The following is a 27724-nucleotide window of genomic DNA, read 5'->3' on the forward strand; positions in this document are numbered from 1 at the left end:
ATTTGTCATCTTTTGGATGTTAGTGAGGACGTCTTCTCCTTTGATTAGACTGTAAAATCCCTCAGAGTAAGCACCTATATCATCATTAGAGCTCATATTTATACAGTGCTTTAAGTTTAATCCCTACAAAGTCTAATTCCAGTGCCTTATTCTGGCATGGGAGATAAGTTTGAATTACTAAAGACTTTATCAGTGAAATGGCAAACACCTCCTATATCAAGCTGAAAAGGGTCCAAGTGGGGTCCTAGCAATGTACTATGACTGAATTCCAAGGACTAACTTACATAAACTTACCTAAGTTTGGGACGGTTTGTCATCAATAAGCAAGCCACTTGAGAGATGGATTATTTGGCCATAGCAACTCAGGAAACAAAGAAAAAAAATGTTTAAATGGCCCTCAATATTATGCATCCCTTGTTTCTCTAATAACAATTGGGTATGGGGAGGGGCATTTCTCCAGAGGAGGCTAAGTAGAAGTATGCTGGAGTCAAGAGGCACTGGCTTGAAAGTTGATTGTTACATTTTCAATGTGAAACAATCTTGAAAATTGGTCAACCTACAAAAATCAGGGTTTGACTTATTTTGATTGACTTTAAAGAAAGTAGAGGAGAAATTTTTAATAATTCAGATTACACTTAAATATGAGTCTTTTGTATTTTTTCCATTATTTACCAGCATTTACCAGAATACTCTTGGTACTAAGAATCTCACAAATTTTTAGAGTGCACATAAAATTTAACTTAGTTGTTGGCACTTTTAAATACAAAATTCTTATTCAATAACCAACGAACAGGCATTTTATAGTAAGAAGAGAAATAAATAGAATTTATCTTGACATTTTTGCTATAAAACAAAATTGAATAACATAAGGAAACTGCAACTAAATGGACAAATTAATGCTTCACAAGTTCTCTTTGAAGTCATTGAACAAGCATTTATTAAACAGCTACCTCTACATTCCTGGCACTAAATGATAAGAATACAAAGAGAGGCAAACAGCAACAAAAAACCAATACTTTCCCTTAAAAAGCTCATGTCCTAATAATAAAGTCTTTATTTGTCTTGAAGAGGCAAAATAAGAAGTTGGAGAAATTGGTTTATTCAACATCCAAACGCAACAAGAAATTTCATTTTATGAGACATTTAACCATCATGACAAGTATTTGCAAAAAATAAAAATAAAAAAGACTGCCTCGGAGATAACTGTAGCTTATATATTGATATTAATTGCAGATTCTAAAGAGAACAGAAGTTCTACCCAAAAAATGTAGTAAGATCCTTCAAATTAAAGCAACTCATAATATGATATTATAAGACTTCAATGCAAAGGACAGAATTAGTCAAGGATAAAACATATTGACAATTATTCTATAACCTAATAATCTGAGAAAGTGCCTAGAGATCTGAGAAATTAAGTGATTTGCTATCCAAGATAGGATTTGAACTCAGACCTTCCTAACTCCTAAGTTAGTTTTCCATCTACTAAGCAACTACTACTCAAACAAGCTAATGACATTGAAAAATGGGGAAAAAATAAAGAAATACTTTAACCATCAATTACAACATTTTTGTGCAAAAGTCTAACTGAAGTAATTGCCACAAAAGTGACCCCCAAAAACCTAAAACTCACCTTAGTCAGCAAGTGTTTGATTTACTTGTCAAGCAAAAAGAAGAAGCAGCCAAAGGTAACAGAGGTTTAGAATATAAATTCATTTGAAAAATCATTCTGAGAGAAAGAACAATTTATACAATAACAACATCATAAAGAAAAACAACTTTGAAAGACCTTAGAACTTTGATCAATGCACTGACAAAGACACAGATGACTGAAGACAAAGCACACTACCCGTCTACTGCCAGAGATATAATGGATTTAAAATGCAGAATGAGGCATACATTTTAGGCCTACATGGCAAATATAGGAATTTGCTTTGCTGGACTGTGCACATTTGTTATAAAACATTTCCTTTTCTTTTTTATTCAATTAAAGGGGGAAGGAAGAAAAAAAAATAAATGCTTTTTTAAAATAAAATTTAAATTTAATAATCTTACTGAGAAGAATGATAGAATAAAAGTAGTATCCCCTCATAAAACAGCAAGAAGCAGTGAAGAAAAACAATTTTAAAAGAGCTTGACTGAACTAAGCAAAGACATTTAAGCCATTTTAAGTATGAAACTAGAAGAAGGCAAAAAGACAAAAGATCAAAATAATCTAAAAAGACAACAACACACCCCTTTAAATTGCATAAAAAATATGATGCCAAAGCATAAAAAAATTGAAAGACCGCATAATTACATCAAAACAAACATAAGAGTTTATTAATAACTGATGGTTATTGATGACCCATATAACTGTTTTACTATTTACAGAAACATTTTTATGAGATAATCTATACATTAATCAAGGGCATCTTTCATGAGAGTATGAAAAGGGAAAAGGCAGGTTTTGATGAGTGATATTCCAAAAGTAGACATCTTTACATCATACAATTGATTAAAAGACTAAGAGAAGACAGGATCATTCTGTGCTTATTATCTGGTGACTATTAAGCAGACCGGATTTGATAGAACAAAGTGTTGCCCTACTAGTCTCCAATAAGGCATCTACCATATGTCAAAATTATGCAAAGTTCCTTGACCAATATAGCAATAAAGATAACCTTATTCTACTATCCTCTGGTAGTTAATATCAGGTAAGGCATAAAAACGGAGATATATGCTGGCCAAAGTATTCAAGGAAGGGAGGGAGGAAGGATGGAAGGAAGACAAGGAAGAACAAAGGGGCATTATTAAGTATCTATTAAGTATATTCTAAAGAATTGGTATTGGTATTGGAGATACAAAGACAAAAAGGAGGCAGTTCTTGCCCTCCAGTATTTTATATTCTAATAGAAGGATACAACACATACAGGGAAGTTATAGTTAAGGTAGAGAATTTTTTCTCTGGAATATAACAAAGATTATGAATAGAATCATATGGTAATTGGCATATCTTTCCTGTAATGATGCCAGTACCGATTTTATTATTGTTCCCAGATTAAAACCACAAGACAAAAAGTGGAAGGTATGGCAGAGTTGGTTCACACAGAATGTCAGGGCCAATGTGAAGTATGCCTCAGTTTCTTGATGATGGACAAGATGTGAAACATGGACTGAGGTGACATAGATAGACACACCGATATATGAGTTAAAGGAGTTTTCACTCATCCATCTACTTATAAAAACATCTTGGAAAGAAATGGATTAACTCCTAAAGAGAAGTGGGAGAGGGGAAAAGGGACAATTGTCCTCTAGAGGATCAGTCAGGAAGGTTGCTATTCTAGCAGAAGAAAATAGAGGTACTGATAAAGTAGATGACAAGATGCCTAGGTAGGTCCTGGTTTCCTGTATGGGATGGAGGACATTCAGCACAAAATCCAAGTTAAGAAGGCATTTCCTAAAGATAGTGAAATCTTCCAGATACTGTGGCTTATGGATAAAACTTTGCTGATTGCACAAATCTCCAGAAGGAAATACTATAGTAAAATTTAAAAAACAAAACTATGATATTTGGAATTGGAAAACCTCATTTTGATTACCACCTCCGTCACTTACAACTTGTGTTCTTGGGTGAGTTATATAACCTCTTCAAGTCTCCTTCATCTGTAAGATAAGAGGGTTGGATTAATTGGCCTCCAAACTTCCTTCCGTATATCTGTGTGTGTATGTGTGTGTGCATACGTGAGCATACATATCTATATATGTGTGTATATATCATCCTAATCTTGCAAAACTTCCCAAATGAAATGTATTACAATCACGCTAATAAACTTAACCTAACTAGACACCCAGGAAAAACGATATGGATGAAGAATGCCAAGTTTTTTAGATGCTAATATACAAGTGAATGGACAACTTATAGAGAGAGCTTATTGATCAGGTATATATGTTGAACAACATTGCAAATAAACAATGAATTGGGTTCAGAAGTAAATAGGAAGAAGGGAGCTAAACTAATGAGAAATTGAAAAATTCTTTTGTAACCCAATAATCCAAGTTTCTTTTTGAATAAAAGGGCCATCTTTTTTTAAAGAATGTTTTTATTTTTTCTCAATTACATATAGAAACAATTTTAAAATTCATTTTATATAAATTGAGTTCCAAATTCTTTCCCCCTTTTCCCTCCCTTGAAAAGGTAAGCATTTTGATATAAATTAAACATGTGCACTTGTGAAAAATATTTCCATATAAGCCATGTTTTGCAAAAGAACACAGACTAAAAAACAAAACAAAACAAACAGAAAAAATAAAAGTACTTTTTAAAATATGCTTCAATGTTCATTCTGATTCCATCAATTCTTCCTTTGGAAGTAGATAGTATTTTTCATCATAAGCCCTTCAGGATTATATTGGTTCATTGTATTGCTGAGAACAGCTAAGTCATTCAGAGTTAATCATAACACAAAATTGTCCTTACTGTGTATCTTGGGGATCTGCTTACTTCACTTTGCTTTAGTTCATATAAGTCTTCCCAGTTTTTTTTGAAACCATCATGCTTATCATTTCTTATAGCACAAGAGTATTCCATCACAATGTATCACTTGTCCGGACATTCTCCAACTGATGGGCTTCCCTTCAATTCCCAATTCTGCCACCATTAAAAAGAGCTGCTATAAATACTTTTGTAAACATGATATTTTCTGGTCAAATTTTCAGATGATGAAATTGAAACTATTTCCACTCATTTGAAAGAGTGTTCCAAATCACTCTTGATCAGAGAAATGTAAATTAAGACAACTCTGAGATACCATTACACACCTGTCAGATTGACTAAGATGACAGGAAAAAATAATGATGAACGTTGGAGGGATGTGGGAAAACTGGGACACTGATACATTGTAGGTGGAGTTGTGAACGAATCCACCCATTCTGGAGAACAATCTGGAATTATGCCCCCAAAGTTATCAAACTGTGCATCCCCTTTGATCCATCAGTGTTACTACTGGGTTTATACCCCAAAGAGATACTAAAGGGAAAGGGACCTGTATGTGCCAAAATGTTTGTGGCAGCCCTCTTTTAGTGCTAGAAACTGGAAAATGAATGGATGCCCATCAATTTAGAATGGTTGGGTAAATTGTGTATATGAATTTTATGGAATATTTTGTTCTGAAGAAATGACCAGCAGGATAATACAGAGAGGCTTGGAAGACTTAAATGAATATGCTAAGTGAAATGGCTATTCAGAAGATCATTATATACTTAACAACAATATTATGAGGATGTATTCTGATGGAAGTGAACTTCTTCGACAAAAGAAAGATCTAACTTGGTTTTCAATTGGTCAGTGGTGGACAAACGCTACACCCAAAAAAGAAAGAACACTGGAAATGAATTAAAATGTTTGCATTTTGTTTCTCTTCTTGGTTTTCTTTCTGAATCCAACTCTTCCTGACAACAAAAGAGAACTGTTGTTCTGCACATGTATTGTATCTAGGAAATCTGTGACATATTTAACATGTGTAGGACTGCTTACCATCTGGAGGAGGGGGTGGAGGGAGGGAGGGGAAAAGTCAGAACAAAAGTGAGAGAAAGGGATAATGTTGTAAAAAATTACCCAGGCATGGGTTCTATCAATAAAAAGTTATAATTATTAAAAATATATATGTAAAGCTAAAAAATATATTTTCTTTTTTCTTTGATATATTTGGGATACAGACCCAATAATAACACTGCAAAGGGTATGTACAGTTTCATAGCCTTTTGGGCATAGTTTCAAATTGCTCTCCAAATTGTTTGGATTTGTTCACAATTCCATTAAGAATGCATTAATATCCTTATTTTTCCATATTTCCTCCAATATTTGTCATTCTCCATTTTTGTCACATTAGCCAATCTGATAGGAATAAAGTGATACCTCAGAGTTGTTTAAATTTGTATTTCTTTCATCAGTAGTACTGTAAAGCATTTTTTCATATGACTATGATAGCTTTGATTTATTCTTTTGAAAATTACGTGTTCCTATCCTTTCACCATTTATCAATTGGGAAATGACTCATGTTCTTATAATTTTGATTAAATTTTCTACATATTTGAGAAATGAGGCTTTTATCAGAGAAACTTATTACAATTTTTTTCCCCCAATCTAACCTTGGCTGCATTGGTTTTGTTTGTTCTATTTAATATAATCAAAATGATCTACTTTATGTCCTGCAATGTTCTCTGTATCTTGTTTGGTCATAAATTCTTCCATTATCCATATATCTGACAGGTAAACTATTCCATGGCCCCCAAATTTGTTTATGATATCACCTTTTATTTCTAAATTACATACTCATTTTGACTTTATTTTGGTTTACAATGTAAGATGTTGGCCTATACTTAGTCCTGCCAATCTCCTTCCTTTTTAATATTAATTTTTTTCCAATATATATATGAGATTCATGGAACATTATACTTTAAAAAATTGAAAATGAGTATAATTCAGATGTCAATAACAAGACACATGGTAGATGAACCAACTGCAACATAGTATAGATAAGGAATTGCAAAGAAACCCAGCATGAAGGGTATCATCAAAGAAACATCTAAAAAGATAGTTTGGTTCCATGGTGAGAGCAAAGGTAAAACAGCCCATATGCTCCTTTGGTATCCTTCCAATATAAAGAGAAAGGGCAGGATGTCTCCTGTATGTTGGGCTAATATAGCTATCCACATGACTAAAGCATAGAGGATCATAGAAGAGTTCTAAAAGATAGGTAGGTATGGATGCAGTTGTGATTGGCATAAGGGGAGGAAATGCTCCATCAATGAAATCATAGGATCATAGGAACCTAAAGTCCGAATAAACATTAGCAGTCATCTAGCACAACCCCTTCATTTTATAGATGAGGAGACTGATGCCCAGGGAGATTGAATGACTCATCCAAGATCACACAAGTAGTAAGTGACAAAGGAGGGACTTGAACAACTTTCATAGCTGCAAACTCAGCATTTTTGCTTTCCTCATAACAATGTTGTATGTACAGAGTACAGCAATTCCCATATTAAAGATGAGGAAAAAGAGTCAAAGAAGTAAAATGGGATGATCATGATTATAAAGCTAATAATTGTTAAGAGACTATATTCAAAACATCCAGGTCTGTCCCACTGCCTATCAGAGTATTCTGCACAAAATAGGTATTTAATAAATCTTTAATTGATTGACAATAATAGGAACAGTGTAGAAAAGAGAAGGCAATAGATGTTTTAGTAGAAGAAGGGATAAGAGAAAAATGTCTGTTCTAGCAAATTTCACTACAATACCTTTGTATATGTGGATGTTTGCTTCAGTTCTCGCTTTCATTAGATTCCTGAGAAGTAATCAGACAGCAAGGAGACTGAAAGCAGGGTTTGAACAATTTTTCCATTTCTTTGGCAGGAAGATGACTGACCCATTTTCATAATTTGCCTCAGAAATGAATATCTAAGTCATGAATAACTTTTTCCTCATATGGTATTTATAGTATCCCTCTTAGACTACTTCAATAAAGAAGATACTTGACTACAATATAAATCATTAAGAACTTTTTTAAAAAACTATAGAATTGAAGAAATGAAACATAATCTGTATTTATGAAATAGGAGAAATAATAGATTTGGGGGTCAGAAAACCTGGGTTCAATTCTTAGCTCTGCCACTTACTATCTACCTATGTAACCCTAGGCAAGTCCTAGGATCATACAAACAGCAGAAGGTCAAAATGATATTATCTAGTCTAACTACTATCTGAAATAGAAATGGGCTTTCAATCCCATTGGAGAAGGGACCATCCAGTCTATCAGACAAGGAGTTTGCTGTGTTTCAAAGCTGTCCATGCTATTGCTGGCTAGCTTTGACTACAAGAGAGAATTTCCCAAGACCGAGTTGAAATTTGCCACTTTCATATAAGAGCATGGGTCATTCTTCAATTGATGAATGGCGATGTGATATGAACAGACAGTTTTTCGATGAAGAAATGAAAACTAGAGAGTCATATGAAAAATGTTCTAAATCACTATTGATTAGAAAAATGCAAATTAAAACAACTTTAAGATATCATCTCACATCTATCAGAGTGTCAATAATGATAGAAAGGGAAAATGACAAATATTTGAGATGATGTGAAAAAACTGGGATAATAATATACTGTTGGTAGAGCTGCAAATTGATCCAATTACTTTGCAGACTAATTTGGGATTATTCCCAAAAAGTTATGAAACTACTTATACCTTTTGATCCAGAATTCTATTAAATCTGTTTCCCAAGGTAATGAGGAAAAAAGGAAAATAACCTCTAAGTTCTAAAATATTTCTAGTAGTTCTCTTTGCAGTGGCAAAGAACTAAAATTTGAGGAAATGACCACCAATTGGGAAATGGCTAAATAAGTTGAGGTATTATGATTTTGAGGGAATATCATTGTGCTATAAGAAATGATGAGCAGGTTGATTTTAAAAAAATATGGAAAGATTTGCATAAAATAATGAAGAGTGAAATGAGCAGAAGAAAATGTATACAGTATACATTACATCAATACTGTTGAAAAAAACTGTGAACTACCTATTCTAAGTATTATAAACACTCAAATCAACCACAAAGTACCTATGAAGATAGATGCTAAGCACCTCCAGAGAAAAAACTGAGAAAAAGAAGTATGCCTAGTATAGTTTTACACATATTTATATATCTGTGTCAAATGATGGCCTTCTCCAGTGTGGAGTGGGAAAGAAAGTAGGGAGAAAGTCTGGAATTTAAAATGTAACTCAAAAAAGTTAAAATTTTAAAATCTGCTATGCTGGAAGTACTCCCCTTCCATTGGACCTACTCATATTCTTTGCTGTATTCCTTTCACTTTTCTGAGCCTCTATTTCCTCATAGATCAAATAACTGCCCTGAATACCTCACAGGTTTGCAAGGATCAAATGAAATGATATATTTTCTGTAACAGTAAAACTCTGGCATAAATAATGCTGGTTGTTAAGATTACGTTATTTATCACTCTAGAAAGGCAAAGTTTTCCTGACCTTTAAAATCATCTGTGTTCAAGTCAGCAAAATCATTCCTAAACAAATACACAGAATCATAGAGTCTCAATGAAAGAAGACTTCAGAGGGCACCACATACTTGACAAGTAGCTGTCCATCCATTGACTGAGTATTTCTGGTGATGCAGAACAATTCACTACATAGAACAGCTTTTCTAGGAAATTTCTCATTAATCAGTCAAAATCTTATTCCATGCATTTCTACTGATGAATCCTAGTTCGGTTTCCTGGGGCCAATCAATTAATTAACAAGCATTTATTATGCTAAATGATAGAAATATAAATAAAAAGAAAAAACCAATTCCATCCTCAAATAGCTTACAATCTAATGGGGAAAACATAATAAATCAGAACATACAAGTTAAATTCACAATAGATGGAAGATAATCTTAGAGGAGGCAGCACAAATAACTAACAGAATTAGGAAAGACCTTTTGGAGGTAGCCCTTGAGCTGAATCTTAAAGGAAGCCAAGAATTGATGGTTGAGTGGGAGAGCATTGCAGGCATGAGTATATTTTTAAGAGAAAACTTATAAACTAGTTCTTCTTTTTAAAAAAATAGCTTTGATCAAAAAAATATAACCCTAGAGATATAGATGCTCATGTGAAAAATAAAAAAAGACCTGAGAATTTCAATGGACTACAAATTCAGTATGAGCTCAAAATCAATTTGACATGCAGGGACACACACATACAATAATATAACCTTAGGCTTCACATATAGTAATATAGTGTTCAGAATGACAAAAATATTCCGACTATCCTTTGACCTAATCATCCTCCATCTAGATGTCACATAAGTGGGACATTGACAAATGGAACATATACAAAGAAAGATGAGCACACTTGAGAGGGGATTAGAAATCATGCCATATGAAGGTCAGTTGAGGGAACTGAATATGTTTAGCATGGAAAATAAAAAACCTTAATGGAAATATGATCTATATCTATAAATATCCAGAAGGTTATCTTGTGCTTGTTTGGTCCCAAAGGAGAAAATTAGTGCTAAAGGGTAAAGAGGAAGCTGTACAAAGGAAAGGGCTATGGATTTGGAATAAAGGGACCTGAGTTCAAATTCAAACCCTGCTACTTATGTTATCTGGATAAGCCATTTAACCGCTCTTTGCTTCCTCTGTAAAATGAAAGAGTTAGACTAGACAACCTCTAAAATCCCTTCCATTTCTCTATCTATGATCCTATTCTCCTTTATGTTACAGAAAGGTAGATATTGGCTCAACATACAGAAGAACCTCCTAACAGAGGTTTCTGATAATGGAATAGACCATTTTGTTAGGTATTTTTACTAGTTAGTCTCATCACTGGGTGGTTTCAAGTAGACACTGAATGACCATTTGTCAAGGATGTCAATTTGTCAAGGAATCTGTCAATTCTTGCTTCTGATTAGGATTTAACTAGTTGAACTGTGGAAGCTCTTCTAGTTCAGCCTGAAATTCTTTGGCTCTACAGACAGAATGGTTGGGAATGATTTGCCTGTCTTGAGCTAAGATGCAGGTTAGCTACTCCCCAGAGAAGAGATTTCCATATTATGCAGAGAAGACTTTGAGAGATTTCATTTGCCCAAAGGTTCCCACAGTCTTTTCTTGAACTACAATTCTCAATGCAGGCAGTGCTTTGTTTTAGCCTTCATTATCTACTACTTCACTAGCCTCAGGCACTACTGATCTAGGTATTAAGGATGAAGATGATTGATTACATGCTGACCCTTGCACAAATAAATTCTGGCCACTGCCAACATAATTTTGACATAAGGCTCCCTGGAAGAAGTTACAAACAAAAGACAAACATCCCAGAATTTAAAATGTTTAGTAGAGCTGAAAGGATTTTTGAGGAAAAAAAAAAAAAGAATGTTAAAGGTAAAAGAAAACTTAGATCACGAGAATGTTAGAATAAGGAAATGAGAATGTTAGAGCTAGAAGCATGTTATAAATTACCTATTCCAACCTACTCATCATTTTGGGGAGGAGAGGAGGAGAGAAGGCGATCATGGTTAAGTGACGTTGCCAGACTCACACATATGGCTGTCCTTCAACCTGCCCATTTTGATAGATAAGTAAATAGGAGGTCAAGAAAGGAGATAGTCACATAAGCTTCTTGGGAGAGTGAGGACAAGAATCCAGATCTCTTTCTTCCCTATCCAATTGTCATTCTACTTAAAAATCATGGATCACAGAAATCTTTTTTAAAAGGAACATTTGAATAAATTATCTCCCCTCATTTTCTCTCCCCCTTTTAGTTGGAAGTAAATACTCCTCCAAAGGAACTCTTATGGTACTTATTTTGTACCTCTTTTATGCACCAAAATTCTAGTATCTTATTTTTCCCATTTTTCCTACTGTAAGATTTGTAAGGAAAGGAAGCACATCTTATTTTTCTCTCTATCCTACACAGCACCTAGAACAAAGTCATCAACAAAAGAGGTAACTAATAATGATTGGATATAATTGTTCATTGAACTGAACAAACATGAGTGGGTTTTTTAAGAAAGAACTGACTTTCAGGTTTCAGATATCATTTCCCACTAGACATATTGAGCTAAGCAAAAGCCCCATGTATAGTGTGAAATATCTATGCAGGAGGTGAAGCTCTATTTCTGGAAGTACAGGAAACAAAATCCTAAACAGATGGAAAAAAGAAGCTATAGCTCTTGCAGCATATCTCTGTTGGTAGGTTTGGAGCAAATCTTTCATATCTGTAGTTCCCTAAATTCCCCACCTTTAGTCTTTTATTTTCCTCATTATATATCTGATCCAGAAGCAATCTTGAGAATTTGAACGCTCTTACTATATCTATATATAGATATAGATATAGATATAGATAGATATAGATAGATAGATAGATATACACATATACACACTTAGACCCAGAGAGTTAAGTGACTTGCCCAGGAACCTAAGGTCACAGATCACATAGTGATTAAGGGGCAGAGAATAGCACTAGAACTAAGCTTTTCAACTCCCAGTCCAGAGCTTTTTCTTATAAATCATATTGTTTCTTCTCAAAAGAAACTATTTCAAATATAAACTCCATCACCATAATATATACTGTTTTGATAACAAAAACTGTACTTTTCTCAAATATCCAGATGGAAGACCATATGTAAAATCAATGCCAAAGATTTTTTTTTATTAGCCATCTGCTAAAATTTCATCTTTAAAAAATTTTCCACTGAGAAAGCTCTGTGTTTATCCCTGGTGCCACCTGCTGATCACATGTGGGTAGCACTTTCTCAAACTGATAGCAGGAGATGATGAATTTCTTATTTCTATCCCCAAAATAAATGCAATACTAATTTCTTGTAAGAGAGGGAAACATCAAATGCTAAAATAGCATTAGATACCAGAATTTACGCAAGTCTTTACCAAAAAATCGTACAATTGAAACCTATGTATTATTTTGAATTTACTCATGTCAGGAACAAGAAGTAGATATGATTTCAAACTTAAACTTAACTTCCTGGTGAGGACACTCAGTCCAGTAGTCGGAGAGTTGAATGACTTTGCCAGTCGCACAGCCAAAATGTATCAGAGGTAGGACTTGAATGCATATCATTTAGGCTCCAAAACTGGCTCTATCCCCTGTGTCATGCCACCTCACCCTTGAGAGCTTCACTTAATTGCTCCAACTCATGCATGACATACATTATTTGTAGATGTATTTGAAAGATATCTCTTTATAGAATATTAGAAATCAAATCAAATCAACAAATAAATATTAAGTACTTACTATATGCTAGCCAATGTGCTAATCATTGAAAATACAAATACAAGGAGAAAAACAGCTCCTGCCCCAAGGAGCTTACATTCTACAAAGACAGCACATAAAAGAAAGGTGAAAAGTAGGGCAAAACTTCTACTAAAGAGGAAACTGAATCCAAAGAACTTTCCATAGCAAGAGAGAGCTAGGATTATATACCAGGTCTCCTGACTTGAATCCCCAGGCCCTTGTCTCTACCATGCTGCCACTCTGAAAATATCATCATCAAAGCAACAGTAATTGCAGGTTCCTGGGCTTTTAAGGACTGTTAGAAATTAGTTGTGTTTAAAAGTTTTATTGCACTGAGAACTATGACTTACTCTTTGTAACCCTAGAGGGTAGACAGAGCTAGAAGTTCTAGATGTCAATCTCGGGGAGACAAGTTTTTATTCCGTGTAAGGAAAACTTTCTAACTGGAGCCATTAAATTATGGAAAGGGCCAGAACGTAGTGAATAATGAATGGATAATGCCATCCCTGCAAATCTTCAAATAAAGGCTAAATTACCATTTTGCTTATTTAGAGATAGAGACCAGTTATTCTGACTTAAAATTTGACTGCTTTTTCCATTAAACAAATGTAAAACTGTGACAATCTTTTCCAGATTTTAATATAAAATTCATTTTAACATAATTCAACAAACATTGAAGAAGTACTCATTATATACAAAGCCCTAAAGTGACTTCTGGGAATAAAAAATAAAAAATGTCCTAGTCTTTAACCTCAAAGAATTTAATACAAATAATTATGAGGATATAAAATAATTTGATAGGCACAAAGGAGCAGCCTAGGCAAAATGCTTGATGAATCCCATCCACAAGAAAGGAGTTAAATAATACTTCATGGAAAAAATGACTCATGATCTGAGCTGTTAAAAAAAAAAATTCAACAAGTGGAAATGGAGGAGGGAGAAAGCTCTATTCCTGCTATAGAGGTAGGAGAGGAATAGATGAGATCAAGTAATAAGCAGTAGCATTCCAATTTGGCTGGAGTATAGAGTTTTTCATTAAAATTTGTCATTTACTACCTTTAATAGCCATTATTATAGAAGAAAGAATATTCGACTTAGGATCAAGATAGACCCAAGTTTGTAGCTTTTTCTGGATCTTCACCTAAGCCATGCTTGCTAACAGGGATGTTCCCATGGCCAATTTTCATGTCCCTTTATTTTACATCACTTGGTGTTCTCAACAGCTCCCATGAATTCAATTTTCTATGTAGTGAATTCTAAGATCAATTCATTTAGGCCTACCTTTCTTCAGGTCTTCAGTCATATATCTCCAACTGCTTATTTCACATCTTAAAGTGAATGCCATAGAAACATCTTAAACTCAGCATATCTAAAACTGAACTTATCTTTCTCTCTAAACCCCATACCTTCTTTCTAACTTTTTTATTACTGTTGAATGTATCATCATCCTGCCATTCACCCAAACTCAAAACCTAGGTGTTATCCTCAACTCATTCCTCCTACAACCAAATAATTGTCAAGTCCTGTCATTTCATAATATTATGAGAGTATGTATATACTCATATATTTGTATATTTATTGATAACTATCCATCTATTCTCTTCCCTCTTCTGCCTCCTCATTAATTTCCTTACCTCAAATTTCTCTCTACTCCAGTCCATTCTTATTTTAGCTGCCAAATTGATCTTCTAAATCACAGATCTGACCATGACACAATCCCTACTTCCTATCCCCTTATTTCAGTGGCTCTTTAATGCTTCCAGGATCAAGTATTAAATCCTGATTGGTTTTAAAAGCCCTTCATAATTTTGCCCCTTCCTATTTTTCCAGTTTAATATTCAACTCCCCTCAGACCCTGATCTCAGCACTCATTGTAGTAGTACCACTTTCCTATTTGTCGTTCCTTGAGTAAGACCCACTCTCTCCTATCACAAGGTATTTTCATTGGCTACCTCCTGATCTGGAATTTTTTCCCCTTCCTATTTTCTCCTCCTGACTTCCCTGGCTTTCTCCAAGTCTCAATAAAAGTCCTACCTTCTACAAGAAACCTTTTCCAGTCTTCAATTTTAGAGTCTTCCCTCTGAAAGTATCTCAATTTATATATATCTTCTTTGTACATAATTGCTTGCATGTTCTCTCTTCCACTGAGCCAGGGGTCCTCAAAGTACGGCCTGTGGGCCAGATGTGGCAGATGAGGACGTTTATCCCCCTCACTCAGGGCTATGAAGTTCCTTTATTTTAAAGGCCCACAAAACAAAGTTTTTGTTTTTACTATAGTCCAGCCCTCCAACAGTCTGAGGGACAGTAAACTGGCCCCCTTTTTTAAAAGTTTGAGGACCCCTGCGTGTATGCTCCTTGAGAGCAGAGATTGATTTTTGCCCTTTTTTGGGGGGGGAGTGAAGTATTACTAGCACTTAGCATAGTGAGCCTGCTACACAGGAAATACTTCATAAATGCTAATTAATTTGATGCTAGCTGTGACATTAGCTTGATCTGTTGTAGAAATACGCAAAGGATATACAGTTAAAGGTGAGATTTTTCTACTGGCTCAAGAAGAAAAAAAATGGTACAGAAATGAATGTGTTGAGCTCTGATTCCAAGGCAATTCTAAGGCAATAAATGATACCCAAAGACAAAGCAAGTAAGAGAAGGAAGTTGGATATTTCCATGTAAAAGCCATAGAAATAATATGCAGTAACTATGACAATTAACATTTCTAAGTCACCTTTAGTTTTAATGATGGATAAGAAATGATTTTATCAAAATTTTTTAATAACTTAAGACACATCAGATATGCACAAAAAATTATAGAGCAAAACAGAAAAACAAGTAATTTATGTCAATGTTTTGGAAACCAACCCATAAAATAGATAAATCCTATTAAAAGACTATCCAAAATGGCACAAGTCCACAGAATTTTAGCAATATTTGAGACCTTAAAGTACAGAATGTTAGAACTTAGCATTCCAAAGCTCATGAGGTAGTTAGTATCATCCCCATTTTACAGATGATAAAATTGATATGTTTTGAACAAAGAATATTTGGACATAGAATTCCAGACATCAAAACATAGCATATTAGAATACTTAAAAGCTGGAAACAACTTTAGAATATAGAATTTGAGAATACAATCATAGAATGGCAAAACTGACAGGGATCTTACAACATGCTCGAATGCTAGAACACAGAATCATAGAACTTGAAAGATGAGATGGACCATAGGAAGCATTTACTTCAATTCCTTCATCTTGTTGATGAAAGACTTGAGACCCAAAAAAGTTAAACAACTTGTTTAAGATACCAGAGCCATGCAGGAAGAGGCCCTAGGCACAGTACCCTTTGTATTACAGCTGCTATGACCCACACTGAATTACTTATATTTGGAACCACTTCCAGAAGTGTCCCCAAGCCTCACAGTAGAGATAACAGATTTAGAGCAGGAAAAAGATCATCAAGGTACAGATTATTTTACAGATGAGACAGCTACTATTCAGAGAAATTAAATGTTATGACCAAGGTTTATGACAGAGCCAAAATTTGAATGCAGCTCTTTTGGATCTACTTTTTCTTTTCAACCCTGCATTTATATATTTCTATATAGGGCAGTACAGTACAGTGAGCACTGCAGTGGAATCAGCAGACATGGATTTGATCTTTAACTTTGATTACGTTGACTTTCAGAAATTCATGGAACTTCTTTGGGAATCAGTTTTCCCATCTATACAAAGGGGATGATACTTGTATTAACTACCTCAGCAGGACTACTGTGAGGAAAATTTCTTTATAACCTATAAAGCCCTACAGAGGCGTAAACAGTTATTTGTAATGACAATAACATATACTGGCACTCATGTAGCTCATCAAAATCTACAAAATTTTTATACCTACTCCTCATTTAAATCTCCTAGAAACTCTGTGAAATAAGACACCACCAACATCTCCAATATTACATATGAAGAAACTGAAGCTCAGAGATGTTACAAGACTTATCTGTGTCACACAACTACTAAGCACTGGAAGTAAAACTTGACCTCAAGTCTAATTAATTATAAGCTTCCTGCTCATGTTTAAATTTATGTGGCATTTACCTATATTTATGCCTTAACTCCATTACTAGACTAGAAGCTTCTTGAGGGCAGGGGTCAGGTCCTATTTATTCTTGTATCTCCCCTGATTCCCAACAACATATAATTCACATACATCTGTACATACATATATAGTATGTATTAAATAAATGTTTACTGGACCGGTTATCTGTTTGAAAATACATTCAAAGATGGTTTTAAAGCACTACCTTGTATTAATAATTGTTACCAAAATTGTCATAGACATAAATATGAGCCATGACTCTTAACATTGGAATTCCTCAGAAAAGGATCTACCTGAGTAACAAATAGTTGAAATTCATCAGGCAAAATCCATGAGCGAGGATAGAAGTTGTATTCCTCAGGAAAGAGATCTTGCATGATTCTCACAGCTCGGCTCAGAGTAATTTTCCGCACCATTTCTGTCATGCCTGGTAGGAGGAGAAAGGAAGAAAAAGAACATTGAAAATGTAGCACTGTGGGGTTTCTATATCATAGAATGTTAGACCTGAGAACATAAAATGTTAAAAAACACAATGTAAAGTTTTTTTTATATGTCACTGTTCTGACTTACCCTATAAAGTCCTCTATCCAATACATTATTTTTTAAGTAGAATTAAAGAAAAAAAATGAATCTGGTGATAGCATTACTTACAAAGATAAAAAAGATCATGAAACACTAAAGACAATAAAAGTATCTTTCTCATCTCATTAAAAAAAATGGCTAATTTTAAAGCAAGAATTGTATTTAGCTTTGTTCCTGAACACTAGAATGAAGGGCTTCATTTTATTTTATCTATGTTAGCAAGCGTTTATTAAGTATCTACACTGTGCCAGGTACTACAGTCTATATTGGGGATACAAAGACAAAACTTAAACAGTCCCTCTCTCAAAAAGTATTAATTCTAATGAAAACAAAATTAATATAAAATATTTATAAAGTAATTTCTATAAAAAGATTGCTAGAAACTAACAGGCTCAGGATGGGCTTTAAGTAGGATATGGTACTTGAGTTGAACTTTACAGAAAGCCAGTAATACTAAGCTGCAGGTATAAGGAAGAATTGTATTCTAGGCAAAAGCACAAAGACAAGAGATGGAACAGTGTGTATGTATAGTTAATGCCAAATAGATGTGACCAGAACATAGAAATGACATGCAATAAGCCTGGAAAGGCAAACTGGCACCAGAATACAAAGAGTTTGAAAAGCTAAATATAAGAGTTTAATATTGTATTCTAGAAGCAAAATGAAAACCCTAGAGTTTCTTGAATGGTATCATCAGACCTGTGCTTTAAGAATATAAGTTTGGCAGCTGTGTAGAGATTGGATTGTTAAGAAGAGAGTTCGGAAGAAGGGAAGCCATTTAGGAAATTATTGCAGTATTCCCAGCGAGACAAAACAACTGTATGAGTGAATAGAATGGGGTGAATCTGAGATATATTGTGAAGTTAAGAGTAAATAAGACTTAACCACTGGGAATGAGGAGTAAAGAATTGAAGATGATTTCAAGGTTACAAACATGAGAAACTGGAAGGATGGGGCTGCCCTTAACAAAAATAAGAGAAATTTTGAAGAGGGAAGAATTAAGAATTTGAGGGAAGAGAAAATGAGTTGTTTGGATGTGTTGGGTTCAAAATGCCAATGGGATATTCAAATGGAGACAAATAAATGAAAAAGCTTTTATTATGTGCTTAATATATATACCAAGTGTTGTGTTGTGTTTGGTATACAAATAGAAAAAAAGAAAATTTCTGTTCTCAAGGAGTCAACCCTTTAACTGAAGAAAATGATACATGCAGGTCAGAAGAAAAGAGTTTGGAAGTCCTACTGGTTCACTGGCACAGTGAATGACAAGGCCCAAGGTCTTTGGAGTGCATGAGTACCACCACCATCACTACCACCAGGGATAGAAACATAAAAGGAAGGAGCCCACCATCATGATAAGGGAAGAGTATACCTAAGAGTCAGATTTATAAAATCATCTATCTTGGAATATATTTTTCTTGAGTTCTTCCAGCTCAATTTCCTACCTACTGAAATCTTACCCATTCTTCAAAATTTTCAAATGCAATATCTTCCAAGAAATCTCCCCTTATTTCTCTCAGTTAAAAATGATGTTTCCTTCTTTGGATTCGAAGTAGCACTTAGTTTATATTATTCTTATGCATTTGACATGTTCTATTATTATATTTTGGTAATATATATCCTATCTCTTCTAACAAACTATGGGCTAGGGCTTATAGAATGTCTAGATCTATGGTTATTCATCTTTGTGAATATTTTCTCCAATGTCTAGGACAGTGCTTTGCACATAGCTAATGCTTAATATAAATTCAATGAATTGAACTGAGTTGAGAGTAATAATTCCCACAATCTATCCTTAGCACAGAGATATTTAAGAAAATTTTGCATTTATCACATTTCCTGAGTAAGTTATAGTAGTACTAATTGGGATAGGATACACCAATACCAACCCATTCTAAATAATTTTATCTTCCTTGGATATGGGGAAAATATTGTTAATAAAATGTGTAACTATAAAAGAAGCTTAAAGATTTTGAGAGTCAAGTGCATATGATACTTGGATGCATTTGCCCTAATAATTTATAAGAATTACATTTCAATTCCTTAAAAATTATTAAATAATTAAATTTCAATGCTTCAAAAGTAGTGGCAAGTCAGAATTATGTTAAATTCCAAATGAATGGAATCTAAAGTCTAAATTAATTAGATGTACCTAAACTTATTAAATGTGGAAGAAACACTGAATGCTAAAATAAAATAATAGCCATAAAGACAAGACATGTAACTTCACTTGTTTAGGGAATCTTCTAAGAAAGGAAACTCCTTCTACTAAGAATTCTTTACAATTTATTCTCTTAGAATACTACCTAGAGACACTAAAGCATTGTTGGTAGAAATGTGAAATGAGCCAACCATTCCAGAGAGCAATTTAGAACTATGCCTGAAAAGCAATTTAGAACAATGCCCAAAGGGCTATGCAACTGTGCATAACTTTTGATCCAGCAGTGTTTCTAAATGGATCTGTATATCAAAGAGATCATAAAAGAAGGGAAAGGACCCACATTTTCAAAAATGTTTGTATCAGTTTTATATCAGTTCTTTTTGTGGTGGCAAAGAACTGGAAATTGAGTGGATTTCCATCAGTTGGGGAATAGCAGAATAAATTATGGTATATGAGTGTTATCATATTGTTCTATAAGAAATGATGAGCAGGCTAATTTCAGAAAAGCCTGGAAAGACTTATATGAACTTATAAGAACTTATATGCTGAGGGAAGTAAGCAGAACCAAGAAAACATTATACACAGCAACAATAAGATTATGTAATGGTCAACTGTGATGGACTTGCCTCTTTTCAACAAGGCAGTGATTCAAGGCAATTCTGACAGACTTGGGGTGTAAAATGCCTTCTGCATCCAAAAAGAGAACTTTGGAAACCAAATGTGGATGGCATTTTCACTTTTTTTGGTTTGTTTGCTTTTTCTTTCTCGTGACTTTTTCCCTTTTGATCTAATTTTTTGTGCACAACACGACAAATATGAAATATGTTGGAAGGATTGCACATATTTAGTTTATATCAGATTGTTAGCTGTCTTGGGGAGGGGAGAGAAGAAGAGAGAGAGAAAAAAATTTGGAGCACAATGTCTTGCAGAAATGAATGTTGAAGACTAGCTTTATATATATTTGGAAAAATAAAATACTACCGAGAAAAGAAAAGAATATTACCCAAAACATTTAGATAACAAATGACTTGCCCAGGTCTGTATAGCTATCATATGTTAAAAGTGTAATTCGAATTCTGGTTTACCTCATTTTGATGTTGGTCCTCTAGCCACTGTGCCAAGTTGCCTCTACAGAATGAGCTAATATTTATATAACACTTTAAGACCCACAAAGTGATTTATATCAATTAACTCATTCACCCCACAAAAATTCTCTATGATAAGCATATGAAATATAAAATAAGTATATAAAATTCTTGCTTTACAAATTAGGAAACTAAGTCTCAGAGAGATTAAATGACTATCCCATCATTGAAAAACTATTAAGTAGGAGATGTATACTGGAATCCAAGTGTCTCTCAACTCCAAATCAGGCCTTTTTCCAATATACTGCCATGTTGGAAATATATAAAATACATAGAATATAAATCAGAATTTCTGTTCAATGCTGGAAGTGTCATCAGACATGTCACACTTCTATTCAAACCATCTGTTTTTATAGATGAGAAAACTAAGGTCCACAGAACTGAAATTATTTGACCAAAGTCACACCACAAGTTTCTAAGCCCTGGCAGCAAAAAGTGAATTTGAGAATATGAAGTTTTTAACACATGGACTTCTTGACTCCTATAGCATAATATACCAAAGCAATATATCTGAAGAGCAGAGCTAAGAGTTGTCAATACATCAGTTCTAAGCTCTTGTTTATAAGACTATTAGAAAGGATTAAGTAAGAAATCAAGGAGCTTAAAAAGATAGGGTGACTTATCAGTTTTATAAGCTGAACTCTAACATGAATTGTCAAATAATAGAGACAATTCGCTGAAGAAACTGCTCTGAGATTTTATAAGAGACTAGAGTATAATCCAATAGATAACTATTTCCTTTCCCCCCAATTAAAACAGAAGTTTCAAGAAACAGAAATAAATAGGCTCAGAAGCTAATCAGTCAGTACTGTTAAAAGTGAATTAAACAAAATTAAGGCTTTCTGGGCCAGTTTATCCAGTAAAACCACTTTGTTAGTTTAATTTACGATTCCCAACTTGATGTTCTGTTAAAAATCTCAAAATCTTTTTTGATCAAAAGCAACATTAACAAAGAGACCCAACATTATACCATGAGTAGAAAAGATATAGAATCAGAATGTTAAGAGTTGAGAGAGAGAGCTTACTTAGCTCATAGTCTAAGCTCCTCAATTACAAGTGATAAAACTGAGATTTAGAGAGGCTGTGATTTTTCCAGTTGGAATAAAATAAAAATTCAATTTAAAAATAATAATAATAATGAAAACAATAAATCATAATTAATAATATATGTATATTACTCTAAGATCTAAAAAGTACTTGATAGACATTATTTTCACTTGTTCCTCATAATCCATAAGATGTTATTGTTCCTATTTTACAGATGAGATAAATGAGATTCAAAAAGTTTGAATTATTCTCCATGTTCACATAACTAGAGAATATTGGAGGAAGAATTCAAACCCAGGTCCCTCTTGACCCCAAATCCAGCACTCTTTCCAATTATGCCAATGGACATTCTAAGTACTTGCTAGGTATACAAGGCACTGGGAGAAAGATACATACATTGTTTTCAAAGAGATTATGATCAGGGAAAAGATAAGTATATAAATCATCATAAAAAAGGAGAAATGGACCAAAAGTTAAAGTTTATATGTCACTTTTAAGTTTGCAAAATTCTACATATGTTATTTCATTTGACCCTCACAATAAAAAAAAAAAAAAGATAAGGACCACATTTTTGTTATCTGGAAAATCTGATCAGTATAGAAAATAAGTTAAAGAACTCAGAAAAGTTATGTGACTTGCCTTTAGTCTCACAATTAGTGGCAATTAGGTGAAGACTTCAGGATTTGGAGCTCAGAGAAACTAGATTGTGACCTTGGTAACCTATGTGATCTTGGAAACATAACCTTTCTAAGATCTCAGTTTTCTAATCTGTAAAATGATATGGTTAGATGATCTCTGGGGTCCCTTTCAAATCTAAATCTATGATCTTCCATTTAAAAAACTTCAAATTTCTTCAAGCCATTCTCCAAATGATAAATGGTCAAAGGATATGAACAGACAATTCTTAGACGAAGAAATTGAAACTATTTCTAGCCATATGAAAATATGCTCCAAATCATTATTAATCAGAGAAATGCAAATTAAGACAACTCTGAGATACCACTACACACCTGTCAGATTGGCTAGAATGACAGAGAAAGATAACGTGGAATATTGGAGGGGATGTGGGAAAACTGGGACACTGATACATTGTTGGTGGAACTGGGAATGGATCCAGCCATTCTGAAGAGCAATTTAGAACTATGTTCAAAAAGTTATCAAACTGTGCATAACCTTTGATCCAACAGTGCTACTACTGGGATTATATTCCAAAGAGATACTAAAGAAGGGAAAGGGACCTGTATGTGCCAAAATGTTTGTGGCAGCCCTGTTTGTAGTAGCCAGAAACTGGAAAATGAATGGATGCCCATCAATTGGAGAATGGTTGAGTAAATTGTGGTATATGAATGTTATGGAATATTATTGTTCTGTAAGAAATGACCAGCAGGATGAATACAGAGAAGCCTGGAAAGACTTACATGAACTGATGCTGAGTGAAATGAGCAGAACCAGGAGATCATTATATACTTCAACAACGATACTGTATGAGGATGTATGTTGATGGAAGTGGATTTCTTGGACAAAGAGATCTATCTCAGTTTCAATTGATCAAGGATGGACAGAAGCAGCTACACCCAAAGAAAGAACACTGGGAAATGAATGTAAACTGCTTGCATTTTTGCTTTTCTTCCCGGGTTATTTATACCTTCTGAATCCAATTCTCCCTGTGCAACAAGAGAACTGTTCGGTTCTGCACACATGTATTGTATCTAGGAAATACTGTGACATATTTAACATGTGTAGGACTGCTTACCATCTGGAGGAGGGGGTGGAGGGAGGGAGGGGAAAAGTCAGAACAGAAATGAGAGAAAGGGATAATATTGTAAAAAAAAATTACCCAGGCCTGGGCTCTGTCAATAAAAGGTATTAAAAAAAAAAAAAAAAAACCTTCAAATTTCTTTTTTCCAAACCTAATCTTTTATTTTTCCATCTCTCCCTATGCCCTAATTCCTACCAACCCTATTCTATAACCATGACTTCCAATCTCTCTATTCCACCAGGATATCCCAAACCATTACCCATGCTCTAACTATACTTTCCTAACTTCCCAAACCTTCAAACCCTCATTGAGCCAGTTCAATATTACACTATTCTCTACTCTTGAATTCTTTGTTCTTGTCCCACCTTACCAGATCCCAACTCTGGCTTATTCCTAATATCTGCCTCTTTCACTGCTAAACACAACTAGGAGAAAATAACAGTATGTCCAAAAAAAGAAATTGTCTTTCTCGTAAAACTAACTCCTCTTTTAAATTTCCCTTTCACTGTCAAGGTACTACCATCCTTTCAGTCATCCAGATTCACAACTTAATGTCATTCTTAATTTCTCTGACTCTCATATGACATTTATCCAAACATTTACCAAATCATGTAATTACTTTCTCTAAAATAGGAATTCTTAGCCTGGGATTTGTAAGCTTATTTTTTAATAATTTGATTATTAATTTCCTATGTAACTGGTTTTCTTTTTAATGTTATATATTTTCTGTATTTAAGAACATTACTTTGAGAAGGGAACCACAGGTTTCACCAGACTGTCAAAGGGGATTGATGACACCAAAAAAGGTTCTTAATCCCTGCTTTAGAATATTTCTTGCATCCATCCCCTTCTCTTCACTCACAGCAATCACCCTAGTTCAGGTTGTCATCATCTAGATTGTTACAAATAGCCTTCTAATTAGATTATCTCCCAAGTCTCCTCACTTCTATTCATCCTTTTCACCACTACCAAAGTGATTTTCCTAAAGTATAGGTCTGCTACTTCCCTCCTAACTAAACTCAATGACTCCCCATTATCCTTCTAGCTTTCACTCTGGATGTTCTTTATTGTCAAATCCCTTTGACTTCTATGTTCTTTTGTCTGTTTTCATAGTGAAATTAAACCAATAAAGTTCATCTTTTTGTTTCTGAATTTCTAATCTATGAAATCTTAAGTTTTCATTCTAATCATTAAGTTTACCTCCTTTCCAAGACAACCTGATAAAAATCAGCAACGAATTCCATTTGAGAATCTATAAGTTTGAGTTTCAAGACCTGCCATGTGCAGGTCTTGTTGATATACCTAGGAAACCTCTCAAAGAATAATGCCAACAGATACCTGGGAACTTGTTTACTTGACCTGAGAATATGTCATTATCGTGAAAGGAAACTCCATGCCAGTAGATATCACAGGGCAAGCGACGACCAAAGGGAAACTGGAAGAAATAAAAATAAGAAAAAAATTAGACTATTACTTTCATTCTATTTTCATGAACTTTTAGTTACAATTAAAGATTCAGGTAAATCTGGTAGTAGGAAATTTGAATAGCTTTTACCTATGCTGATTATTTTTGCCTTAAAGATCAGAGAGAGAATCTTTTAAAAATCTGTTTGTATTCTTCTAATTTTTTTAATTGTTTCATTGTATAAATTCTTTTTTCCAACTCTACTATCTTTCATGGAAAGTACAGAAAAATCCCACATTTCTTTGGTGTTATATCATAGAAGGCACAAAATTAATGCTTACTGAATTCCATAACAAGCTAGCTTTAAAATCTCAAGCAATTCATTTTCAATTATTTTAGTTTATAAAGGAATATAACTAGATATTATCCAAGGTCCCTTCCAATTACAATATCCTAAGTTCTCTCTTTTAGCATTAAATGTTAGAAGACTTTTTATATGTTTTTATATTCATACTGAAATTATACTAATATTTATTCTTTTTATATTTCTGAAATTCTAGTTTATATAACCTTTAATAATTTATATCTCTTAAGTTCAACATTCTCTCAAGGTAGGATGATGGCAGTTTCAATATTCTCATTTCTAAGATTATTTTCTAGTTCTAACAATCTATGTTCTAAAAGTCTGTCTTCAAATTCTGTCTTACTGCTCTTGCATTCTATTTTCATACAAGTTTGGAACAAGAAAATTAATCCTAGAAGGAACATTTAGTTTATATCCTCATTTTATAGATTACAAGATAATAAATTTAAAGCTAGAAAGAACTTTAGAAGTAATCTAATCCAATTTTCTCATTTTACAGGTAAGAAAACTAAGGCCTCTAGAGATTGTGAGTTCATCAAGGACATAAAGTTATTAAGTGGAAAAACTAAGACTCAAAACTACATCTCCAGGCTTCCAGACTAATACTCTTTCTACTATTCTATTCTGCTTCTTTCAAGCATTTCAAATTCAAAAAGAGATAAAACAGAATCACACCTTTTAGATAAATTACATTAATTTAAAAGGCATAATTGAACAAGACATATGTTCTACATTTTATGTGCATCAACAACTTGGCATTTATAATTTAAAGTATTCTCAATCATTTTATTTTGCATCAAATGGACTGTAGGTTATTAATTCAGAAGACACCATGAAAACAAGGAGAAAACATATGTCATTTTCTTCCAGCTATTAGGAAAGAAAAAGCAAACAAACCAAAAGCCAATATTCACCCTGAATCACTTATTAAGCCTTAAAGTTTACCCAAGGCACTTTGCTCAATACTAACAATAGTATGACACAAGCTTAGCAAGAATAATACCTGGGAATTTACAACATGTTAGGGGACACAAGTATACAAAGTATAATACAAGGAAGAAAGTTCTCATCCAAATTTACCCCACATCCTATCCCAAGCTCCACTCTAGATCTTCTTGTCCATTCCCATGTGTCTTTTCTGGATCTTATTTTATCCAAACATCCCTTAATCCTACTGCTTATTTTTCTTGACTTTATATATAAACTTTTACAAGGTTTTTATTTTCCTTCTCTATTTTCATGGTGGGGTGGGGTGGGGGGGGGTGGAAATTAAAGATGAGGGGATGAAATTTCCCAATTCTAAATTCTACAGTCTTGAAAAATTAGAAATTATTAATTCATTCAACAAACATTTATAAGGTGCTTTTTGTATGCAATGAAGCCTCTGTTAGATACTAGAGGATATACAAAGAAAAGCCATTACTCTTTAGGAACTTACAATCTAGTAGGAATAGCTAAGACATGAACACAACAGTAACATTACATTGTACTTTATATTCTAAAGTGCTTTGAGATCAGAAGAAGGAAAGATGCTTTCTAAATGGAGTTATTAGGGAAGATGATGTCATGAGGAAGGTGGTATTTGAGCTAGGTCTTTTAAATCAGTTATTGTGTCAATAGTCAAAACCTGGGGGAAAAGATAGATGCTTTTAAATATTATTATTTTCTCTATATATCCTTATATTTTTGAAATGTAGCTATTCATTCCCAAAGCACAGAAAGCTGAAATGTCAAAAACCATATATTGTAATTGTCACTTCTCTGTGGGAAATTTAGAAAATAAATTCTACATATGTGATTTCATTGGTACAGATAAGTGAGGAGACTTCTACTATTAGTGCAAGTCAGCATATTCTGTGCAAACTTAGTCTTTAAATTGAAATAAATAATTTATCCAGAGTCATATACCTATCATGTGCCAAAAGTGGGACTTGAACCCACATTCTATGGTTTCCAGGCTGGTTCTCTATTCACCAGGGAAGCAAGGAAGCAAAGATGAAGAAGGAGAGCATTCCATGTATGGAAGACAACCAATGAAAATGCCCAGTCAAAAGACTGTGTCTTGTATATGGAATAGGAAGGTGGCCTTTTGTCATTGGATCAAGAAACATGTGGGATGGGCAAAAGTTGGGAAGAAATATAAAGTATAAGAAGACTGGAAGGAATGGAAGGGAGACTGAGTTATGCAGGGTTTTTAATGCCAAACAGGGTTTTGTATTTGATCCTGGAGGAAATAGGAAACCACTTGAATTTACTGAGAAGACCTGGATTTTAAGAAAATTATTTTGGCTAAATGGACAATACACAGAAGTATATGAGAATAATTAGCTATGATGGAAGGCTCATATGATGGCTTTTTTGAGATAGGGAAGACATACACATGGTTGTAGG

The 27724-nt window shown here is 33.9% G+C and overlaps 1 protein-coding gene across 5 annotated transcripts in view; it reads right to left on the bottom strand.

Moving 5' to 3' along the window:
- The window catches only part of TTLL11 (tubulin tyrosine ligase like 11), a 237202-nt gene that overhangs the window by 185347 nt on the left and 24131 nt on the right, over positions 1-27724 (bottom strand). For all 5 annotated transcript variants that reach the window (XM_031954235.1, XM_023507392.2, XM_031954237.1 and 2 more), the window contains exons 2-3: positions 24903-24999; positions 17164-17297 (exon numbers count right to left, since the gene is read on the bottom strand). In XM_031954235.1, coding sequence (XP_031810095.1) covers positions 17164-17297; positions 24903-24999 — 231 coding nt within the window. The remainder of the gene's footprint in view (positions 1-17163; positions 17298-24902; positions 25000-27724) is intronic.

Source organism: Sarcophilus harrisii, chromosome 2 (assembly GCF_902635505.1).
Source record: "Sarcophilus harrisii chromosome 2, mSarHar1.11, whole genome shotgun sequence".
NCBI classification, from domain to species: Eukaryota; Metazoa; Chordata; class Mammalia; order Dasyuromorphia; family Dasyuridae; genus Sarcophilus; species Sarcophilus harrisii.